The sequence below is a fragment of the Talpa occidentalis genome, unplaced genomic scaffold, assembly GCF_014898055.3.
Source record: "Talpa occidentalis isolate TD23 unplaced genomic scaffold, MPIMG_talOcc4v2.1 talOcc4.6, whole genome shotgun sequence".
Classification (NCBI taxonomy): domain Eukaryota; kingdom Metazoa; phylum Chordata; class Mammalia; order Eulipotyphla; family Talpidae; genus Talpa; species Talpa occidentalis.
The window spans coordinates 42,575,018-42,585,810 of record NW_023604972.1 but is presented as its reverse complement, the minus strand read 5'-3'; the positions used below and the strand labels follow the sequence as shown (position 1 = coordinate 42,585,810).

At 37.9% G+C, this 10,793-nt stretch overlaps 1 protein-coding gene across 1 annotated transcript in view; it reads left to right on the top strand.

Annotated features, from left to right (window-relative positions):
* Positions 1 to 2,233: 2,233 nt before the first annotated feature.
* The window catches only part of RASSF6 (Ras association domain family member 6), a gene marked incomplete at its 5' end in the record, with an annotated part of 49,836 nt that continues 41,276 nt past the window's right edge, over positions 2,234 to 10,793 (top strand). The window contains one exon of the mRNA XM_054688204.1: positions 2,234 to 2,370. Coding sequence (XP_054544179.1) covers positions 2,234 to 2,370 — 137 coding nt within the window. The remainder of the gene's footprint in view (positions 2,371 to 10,793) is intronic.

Sequence of the window (10,793 nt, the reverse complement as noted above, 5' to 3'; positions counted from 1 at the left end):
GTTTTTACAGTCATATAAATTTCTCACAATAAGGAACTGATTAAGTAATGACATATCCATATGCTCTTACACAGTGCAGCTAGTCAAAATTACACTGCAGGGAAAAAACTGACATATGGGAAATAGTTCATAATATGTTTTATGTGATAAAGTAGGTCATAAAACATTAAGTCAAATGTAATAACATTTTGGTAAATATCCATAAAGAAACTGTCAATAAAGACATTCACCAAATTGTAGTAACCATATTTGAGAGTTGAAAGTGTAGGTGATTTTTTTCCCTCTACATGTCTGTTTTTCAAATTCTTATTCCTCTACAGATCTGAACTTACCAAATTTTCCACATGGCACATGGGAAAAATAAATATAACAAAATACAAATTATAAATGTATGAAAGGGTAATGATTCAAAAACAGAAGGAGTCATTGAGCCTTGAAAAGAAACCAGTTGAAACAGCCATCAAAATAAAGATTTCAAAAATGCAGCAGATAAATAAATGCAAAACTAGGCTGTCCCCATACCGATAATAAACAAATGATCTCCATAGATAGCAGACAATGAGGGTGAAGTGTGGATTTCAAAAGAAATCCCAGAGCCTAGGAGCTGTAAACACTATAGGTCCTGTTAGTCATCATTCAAAGGTCAGTCCATATCAGCAGTCACAAAACCAGGGCCGGGCTGTGGGGGTGGTGGGGAGGGCAACCAGGTAAGCAAATTAATACTACAAGTAACATTAAGTCACACAGGCCTCATATCTGAGGTTGTGGAAGCTTTGATTGTAATCCAATGAGTTCCTTTGCCTGATTCTCTTCAGTTTATGGAAATAGCACAAAGAATGGTAACACTAATGATACCTAGTATCACACACCATGAGATAACTAGGTTAACTGACCTTTTGAACAAATAGAATCCTTAAAATACGCTACCAAACAGGTAATCTATAAATGAAAGTGACATGGTCTGTTGCTTTGACATTTGAACATGGAAGACAACAGAAATCGACTTTACTGAAATACCAATGTGTGTGCATGTGTGCAATAAAAGCACTTTCTATTTCTACAACATAATGTCATCTGAGAGTCTCTAAGTCTTGAGTGGGTCCCCCATACATTTTTTTGTACAGATATTATTTAATTTTAAATAAAGATAAAGTTTGGGGGCCTCCCTGGTGGTGCAGGGGTTAAAGTCTCAACACTCTCAAGCTATTGCCAGCCACTGCAGCATGGGTAGGATCCCTGGCCAGGGAGTTAATTCACATGGTATGACAGACCTCTTGGGTCCTTCCCACTGCTCCCCTCAGCAGTGTATCTCAGTAGATCTGACTGTTCTGCTCCCCACTCTGGCTCTAGTGAATCCTCTTACCCCCCACACCTCTGGCCTACACAGCAGTTCTTGTATGCATAAATAAATAAAAATAAATCTTTAAAAAAAAAGTTTTGACATTTTGATAGTTTTCATAGAAGGGGGTTTTGTTTTTGCTTTTGTACTGTGTCCAATGCCTTTATCTATTCCTTTTCATAAAATTGAGGTAAAATCTGGCATACAACAGTTTCAGGTGAACAACATGCTTTAATATTTATACATATTACCAAATGGTCACCAAGTAAGTCTAGTCAACTAGACTTTAGTGTCTTTTTGAAATTGGAGGTATTGAAGAACTCAAAGTTCACAAATTCAGTTTAGTAGGCAGTGGCTAAATTATTATCATTTCCTCTCTTATACTTTATTAAAACAATTTTCATATTTGATGTCTACCAGATTCTTCTGTAGAGCTTATGAAACGAATACAGGGGTCACCATCTGTTTCGGACCTACTAGGTCAGATACATGTGCTGAGCCAGGTTCAAGGGGTTAGCAAGTTGTATGGGTACCTAGGTGCAGCTTGAGTTGTGAGAATCTGCTTTGGGTAAAAAGGTGCTGTGAGGAAAGGAGGTGGCAAAAGAACAAGGAAAAGAAAATTAAATTTCTAAAGAGAAAAATTAGAAGAAACAGGTGATAATGATAGTCACTCCTAGTTGGTGCCATCTCTTTTAGACCATTTCTCCATAGTTTGAATAAACTAGAGAGCAGAGGTTAGAATGAGCCCAAATGAGTGGGTTGTTGATCAGAATGTCAATTTACTCAAGATGTGTGACAGGGAGCAAAGAGTATGCCTATCAGCTGCTTCTGAGAAAGAAAGTAAACACTCCCAACATGCACTGAGGCGCAGGGAGTGGCTCAGGTTTCTAACACTTACCTGCAGAACGACACAGAGTAATCATTAACAGCTTCTTGGGCTTAAGGATCACGAGGAGGAACCCTGCAGGAGGGAGCCTGGCTTGCCGACACGCGCCGCCCCTCCTCCCGCCTGCGGCTGTGCCCCGGGACAGGTGAGTGAGCTGACTTTCTGACTGAGTTTGCGAGCTGCCGGGAAGAGCCAGGCGAACCAACTATCCGGGAAAGTTCTGCCAACAACTAAGGTAAAAAGGCTCATCCTGCTCGGAGTGAATAACAGGTGGAAAGAGGGGGATAGAAGAACCCCTCTAGACCCACGCCCGAGGTCAAGCTGAAGGCAAGTTGTTAGAAAGCAGCATCCACTGGCAGCCCTGTCGAAGGTGGGGATCAGAGCAGCCTGAAACCCGAGCATAATGTTTTCTTTTGAGATATATATATATATATATATATATATATATATATATATATATATATATATTTTTTAGAATGCCCTTCCCTGACAAGGTAGGCATGTTGGGGGCGGGGGGCGGGGGTGGAGAGGGGCACTGGGGAGGAAGGAGTAGAAGAGAGAAGGGCAAAAGGAGTGTGTGGCCACTGAATGCCCGCCCTTTCCTCAAGGGATATTTCCATGCCAACTTTACATGGAATGGTGCTTGCTCTCACCAAGATGCTAATCTTTGGCTTGATGCCCCTGTTGTCTCCCTATTCTTACGGTACAGTATTATATTGAATCAGCAGAGTTGAATGTTCTTTTAAAGTGAGGGTTCAGCAAAATTTTTGTTTCCATAAAATGACAGAGCCATCCCGCCCCCCCCCCCATATGAAAAGGATATCTGGTATAATTTCAGACCTCACCAACAAAAGGATAATCATAAATAATTAAATGGGAAGCCATGTGCTAAAGGTACAAATTCTGAAACAGGAGAGCCATGGATTCAAATCCTGACTTTGTCAGTTACTAGTCTGGTCCTAGCAAGTTGCTTAACTGCTCTAAGCCTCAGTTTGTCATCTATAAAACAAGGATCTACCAATAGATCATAACAGGATCTACCAACAGGGTTTTGGTAGGAATTAAACACTTAGTAAGTGTTCTATAAATGGTACCTCCTATTAGCACTAAGAAATAAACAGCTCTGCTAAAAGGGCCAGATCAGGGAAGGAGAGATGAGCTGTGGAGACCAGACAGGATGGAGGTGCTGGGGTTGAACTGGTTTGCAGAGTGGGGTCAAGATAGGTGAGCAGATGGCTAGTGGGCAAAACATTGCTTTCCTAACAGTGAAATTATCTGAATTTTTTCTACTTTTCAAATAGAGTATATGGTGGCAATCATTATTTGCAACTGAATCACTTTTATTTTTAAAAAATCACATATTAATCAATTATTTCTAAAAAAAAATGAATTTTACAGTAGGAGAGCTGTACATAATCCCTATTGTGAAACCCATGACATTTGAGTTTTACAGGAGCGTGCCCTTGAATAATTTTGATAAAATTAGAACATATAATCTGTGTCCTTATTGTAGCACACATTGTATTATTTGGATTTGAAGTGAGGTAGGCTTTCATTTGTATTTACTGATAAGAACATAAAAGAACTGTTTTGTTGTTTTTCATCTCTTATTACAGGAGGTCACCTTATGAAATTTTATTTAAAGAGTCCTTTAGTTTATATTGCTGCTACTTTTATGAATGTTGATGGCTTTCAGGAAAGGAAAAACTTACAGAGTAGACTACCAAGATATTCCTGCTGATGTCATTTCATTTTTTACTTTATTAAATTAAACATTTTAAAGGTTTGTAGTTGAACCTAGCTTAATATTGTTATTGTTTTAATACATTTTTTTTTTCAAATTGCAAAGTTGAAATTCTCCATTGTATTTACTTGGATATTGATGGGAGAGTTGTGAGTAGAATTCCAAAGCTAACCAAATTGAACATTACTGTGTTATTGTCCTCTCTAGATTAATTATATTTAGTATAATTTAGCTAAAAATTTATAATAGAGGGCCTCCCCGGTGGCGCAGTGGTTGAGCGCTGGGTTGCGAAGCTGCCCGCAGCCTCTGCAGCGCCGGTTCGATCCCCGGCTGCTCCCCGGCCACCAGAGGAGGATCCCACATGGCGCGCAGACCTCTCCTGCCGCCCGCTGCTCCCCTCAGCAGTGTCCTTCGGTCCTTCTGCCTGCTCTGCTCCCCGCTCTGGCTCTGGTGAATTCTCTCACCCTCCCGCGCTTCTGACTGTACCCAGTGCTTGTATAAATAAATAAATAAATCTTAAAAAAAAAAAAAAATTAAAAAAAAAAAAATTTATAATAGAATACAATCTATTTGGAACAAATTATAGTACCGGTACTCCTTAAAGAAAAAAATACACTTTTATGTCCATTAGATATTCTTAAAACTTCTTAAATTATATTTTGTATTTCTTAATAGACATATGTCTAAAAAAAAAACTAATAGCCCCAATTGAAGTAAATTGATGTAAACATATTTGAGATTAATTTATTAAACATATAACTGATTGTAAGTCTTCCTAGGTAAAACTTAGTATATGTAGTTTTCATTTTACTTAGTTTTTTGATTTCTAATATTTCTAATATTATTTCCGCTTTTATTTATTTATTTATTTTTACTGAAGTAACATTGGCTTACAACTCTGCATGTGATTTAGGGGAATAGGTTTAAAGCACCTCAGATATATGTCACCACACCACACAGATCACCACACACCCAGTGTTCTTTGCCATAGACCCCTGACCCCTTTTGTTCCCAGACCCACTCTCTCCCCCACATGTGTAACATTTTATGAAAAATTATTCAGTGTTTTTGGTCAATTAAAAGAGAGAGAGATTTAAAAACCAGCAATGAGGGCCTCCCCTGGTGGCCAGAGGTTGAGCACTGGCCTTCGAAGCTGCCGCAGCCTCTGCAGCATTGGTTCTATCCCCGGCCACCGGCGAGGGTACCACATGGCCAGCAGACCTCTCCTGCTGGGCCTGCTGCTCCCCTCAACCGTGTACTTCGTCTTTCTGCCTGTTCTGCTCCCCGCTCTGGCTCTGGTGAATTCTCTCACCCTCCTGCCCTTCTGACTGTACCCAGTGCTTGTATAAATAAATAAATAAATCTTTTTTTTAAAAATTAAAAAAAAATAAAAACCAACAATGATTAAAAAATTAATTTTTATAATTATATTCAAAATTATACCATATGTATATAACTTGTCTTATTAACATGTAATTCAAAGTTTTAAATCTAAAATAAGAAGCATGCTAGAGTAGACATATGTCTAAAACATGTTATAATTGAAGTAGAAATCTAATGCTAACAATTTACTTACACAAATTCATTGATTATATAATGAAGATAAGGAATTTATAATTGTTAGAGATAGACTTCATATAAAGGTTTTTAAATTTTAAAAAAGATTCAAGCACAGGTCAGTTGAAAAACAACCTCTAAAAAAGAACTTCTGAATATTTGCTGCACTAAAGCCTAGGGTTAAAGAACTATCCTTTTGAAAATGTTATCTGACTTTCAAAGCTGTCATCCCTTCTTAACATCAACACAGATACCAAACTAAATACTACTACTGCTTTCGGTAGTTGAATATGAATGTGTGTCCTTTTTAAGCGATGAAGGTGTTTGTTGTCTTAGTAGCTGAGGTGGTTGAAGGATAACTTTTCCATCGTTAGTCTAATAATAATAAATAAAACTCAACGAGAGTACTTACTCATTTGCAGCCAACATATGAACAGGAAAAATGAGTCATGGTCCCAGTAAAGTCAATCTTAGAATTTTCTCTTGGAAACTCAAATAAAGCAGAGAACCCTTAAACTGTACCACAGCAGCAATTCTAGAAGATTCCAGTAATGGACTGAGCATCACCCTTCCAGATTGAGTGATTACATGATGCCTTGAGTAGTGAAGTGGCTTAAAACTAGCTTGCTTCTACTGTTCCTGCTTCCCCCATCCTCACAGAGTATTCTAGGAGAGAATAAGCATGGCATAAGCACTGTATAAATATGCAATAGAATATTAAACATTGGTATTTCAAATTAGATTCCACTGGCCTTCTGGCAATGGCAGCTCACATAGGAGTCTGTTTGATTCATAACCTGTTTTAATCCTGTCTTAAATTCAAGCACTGTGGTATATTTTTATAGCATCTTAAAACAAACATTTCCTAACTACAGTCAGTATTACTTAATAAAGTCATAGTTTTATACTCCAACTCTCAACTTTGACTATTTCAGCCAATAAGTCACATTCTTTAGGAAAAATATGAGCCAGACACTTCCCAGAAACCATCCTTTCCTGGACTCTTTTTCTATATTCTTCAGCCCCTCAGCTACTAAGACAACAAACACCTTCATCACTTAAAAAGGAGATACATTCGTAATCAACTACTGACATAATAGTTGAATAATGTATAGAATTATAGATGTTTTGTCTCATTTCCTTGAAAAGATGTAACTGTATATGGCTCTGCTCTTCTCTACTCTAAGATTCCAGGTCAGTGCTTAGAGCAAACAGTGTTAGCTTGGAGCTGAATACATATTTGTAACTTTGCATTGTTTCTTTTTTTTTTTTTAAGATATATTTATTTATTTATTTATACAAGCACTGGGTACAGTCAGAAGCGCCCGAGGGTGAGAGAATTCACTAGAGCCAGACCTGGGAACAGAACAGGCAGACTGATGAAGAAATACACTGCTGAGGGGAGCAGCGGGTGGCAGGAGAGGTCTGCGCGCCATGTGGGACCCTCACCAGCAGCCAGGGATCGAACTGGCGCTGCAGAGGCTGCAGGCAGCTTCGCAACCCAGTGCTCAACCTCTGCACCACCAGGGGAGGCCCTTTCCATTGTTTCTTTAGGCCAAATAGATTATTAAACATTTGGTGTTTCAAATTAGATTCCACTGGCCTTCTGGAATAGTTTAAAGAAAAAGCACCCACATGTGTACAGGCCTTAATGTAACCTATTTCACAAATGAAATAGCCACTTGTTCTTCCAATGTAATAGTCTCTTTTCTTTTTAGTAACTTTTATGTGTGTTATATAAGACACATTCCTTGTACATGACTTAGAAATACATATAAAATCAGAAAGAAAATAACTTTAATTTTGTAACTCTCAATTTTACTGTTAATATTTCCTCTTACTGCTTTGCTCCATCTATATATTCATTATTTTATATCTGTTTTGCCTATAGACTTGCATCTATACTCACTCTAAGAAATAAAAAAATGAAATAAGCAATAATGTCAAATAATAGCAATAATTTGAAATAATAGTCAAATAAAATAAAATATGTGTAGAGAGAGAATGCAATAAGCAATTAGAAAACTACATGTATTTTGCTGTGAAAGTTTAGGAACAGAAAAATTTGGTGGGGGGGTCTGGGAAATCTAGAGACACTAGCTCCTGCTTATTAGTTCATTGTAAAATTATTTCACACACTCAAGAACCCAGTGGCCTCAGGAATACAGACATAGGCTATGCTTCCTGTGCTAGCATGGTCACAGGCACAGAAAAGTAACTCATGAGGTATGTGTTGAAAATACTAAGGAGTGGGCCTCCCTGGTGGCGCAAGGGGTCAAGACACAACCTATGAAGCTATCAGCAGCCACTGCAGCATGAATTCAATCCCCAGTCAGTGAGGAGACCCACATGGCGCAGCAGACCTCTCTTGTCTTGCCTGCTGCTTCCCTCAGCAGTGTATTTCAGTCAGTCTGACTGTTCTGTTCCTCATTCTGTCTCTGGTGAATTCCGTCACCCTCCATACCTCTGGCCTATACCCCAGTTCTTGTATGCATAAATATAAAAAAAAAAAATACTAAGGAGTGAATCAAGTTTTCCATTTTAAACATTTAACCATTGAATTAATCCATGCTTGGGCACAGAAAGGTTCTATCTATGAATTGCCCATCTGAGCTCATTAGGGCTTGGATTGCCTTCCCATTCTTTGGCTTTGGTCTGGTTACTGGCCAGTCCAGATAAGGCCCCACTTAAGCAGAATTCAGAGTAGGGAGAGGCAAACTACTAATGTTCTCTGATGCTCCCAAATCTCAGCATTGCCTGCACACTAGCTTTGTTAGATTTTGCATTCTCAGGCTCCTGATCTCCTCTGCCTGCTCAGGCTGATTTTACCTTACTGGTCTTCTCCATTACCTGTTGAGCTTCCTAGATTTATTTGAGTCTAGTACTACCTATCTAGTGCTTCCAGGACTGTTTATTTCTTTAGGAGTAAATTGCTGGCCTATCTTATTCCCTATCTATTGAGTTCCATTCTACCTGGGAATGAATGAATGAATGAATGACCATACTTAACTAAATGTGATTTTAGTTCATACACAATCCAAGTCAATATGTTCTGGCCCCAGGACCACAGCCCTGTAAGATTCACCTCCACATATAAAGTATGTAGATCTGTAACAACTACTTTCCTCCTCAAATCACAGTTTATTATGATCTACAAAATCATTATGGAGGTTCTTACTAAGAATCATAGGCTTCTAGACCTGTAATTTTTCTTTCCATAAATCTTCTTCTTCTCTGCTAATTATGACCTTTGTCATTCTCCTCTTAAACCTTTTGAGGAAATTAATTCAGCCCTTAAATCTAACAAGTCTTTACAGTTTAGAAGATATTCACAAAGGCCCTATCAGGTTTTAATTTTCTGTGAATCATGTTAATGGGAATGGAGATAGGAAACTATTTTTATTCATAGATTTACTTACTTTAGCAATTAATAAAATAAGACTTTTAACACACCATGTTTTTATCTTTCAGGTAATTGTTGAGCCATTTTTTTAGATTCATGCATGGTCTATAATATTTCTTGTTTAATTATCATATACTGCCTATGAACAGAAATTTTGTCCTTTCATTTTCTTCCTTAAATTTTATTCAACAATCTCCCTTTCTAAAATCACAGAATGATGTGAGATCTTTTGAAGTTCTTTAATCATCTCCTCTGCCATTTTCTGAAGCTGGCTATAGTTTGCTTTAGTATAGACCACAAGTTTGATAATATAATTACAAAGCAATTTTTTTCTTTCTTTAATGATACCTTTCCTATGTTTTTATAATACAAATAGAGGAAACCAGTCAAGAAGCTGCCTGCAATGATTCTTCATCCCATCACTGTCAATTTGCACATTGTGATTCTGTGAGGCTTCTGTAGGTGGGTCTTCAGCTCAAAATAACTCCAGCTTCTAGTTCCAGCTAAACTATGTTAACTATGAGATCAAGAGAAGTTTTATGAATAGCCATTAATCCTTCAGGCCACATCTAACAACTTCATATAAGTCAGTAACTCAAAAAATATTAATTGAATTCTTTCCATGTTCCAGGCAGAATTCTAAGAACTAGATGTACACGGGTAAACAAAAAAAAAAAGTCCCTTTTCAGGAAATTCCTCTTGTGATGGGGAAAACACAGGATGTAAATAATAAGGTCTTTTCAGATACCAGCCTGAACTCAGATGAAAATAATGTAATAATGACTGACCTGATCAGGGAAAGTGTCAGAGAGGAAACACTTGGACTAAAATCTGCGAGGTGAGGGGGAAAAACAGTCATTTGAAAACCTGAGGAAGGGTGATCCAAGGAAAGAGCAACAAGTACAAACCTCAGGAACAGGCATGAGCTTAAGGAGGCCAACGTAGAGGAAATATAATCAATGAGGGAAATAATGAAGGTAGCTGAATGCTGATTGACAGAACCTTGTAGGTCATCATAAGGAGATGATATTTTAAGTGTCTGCAGGGTTTTAATCATGGAATGATAAGATATATTTCCAGCTTTAAAATTACCATTTTAGGCAGTTCTCCTGGCCTCCTGTGACTATGCAAGTGTTTCTTATCACAAACCTTATCCCTTTGCAAAACAGGAGTGGCAGCTCTCCTGCCCACCTGTGACTTTGCAGGTGCCTCTCTTTTTCTTTTTCTGTCTATTTTTCCTAATAAACCCATCCTTTTAAAATGTAAAAGTAAATAAATAAATTACCATCCAAGATGCTGAGCAGAGACTAGAATATGGGTCACTATGTGGATGCAGGTAAACCAGTCAAGAGGCTAACTTAGTAATGCAGGAGAAAGATGATGGTGGCTTGGCTCAGTGTGGTAGCTTTGGAAATAGAAGCTTTTGGAATCAAATTATATTTTGAAGCTGCCATTCCATAGGACTGGCTTTTAGATTGGATTATGATAAAAGAGGGAAAAATAAGACTGAGACTTAGTTTTGGTGCTTAATTATAAAGATGGGACAGAATTGTGTATCTAGAAATTCTAGAACCTAGGAGGAAGTCATTGGTTCTATTTTCACCTTGTTATTGAAAGGTCCATTAGACATCCAAGTAGAGACATTAAGTAAGGAGTGGCGTGAGTCTGGAGCTCAGCAGAGAGGCTCGACTGAAGATAATTATATTAACAGAAGAAAGTAAAGGATGAGAAGAGAGGAGAGTGGAGGATGGGCTCTTAGAACAAGCCAGCATTTGTAATTGTATAAAGGAGTCAGCAAAGGAGACTAGAAAGTTTAGGCATGTGAGAAAGCAAGAAAATAACCAGGCCTTTGACTCAAAAGCCT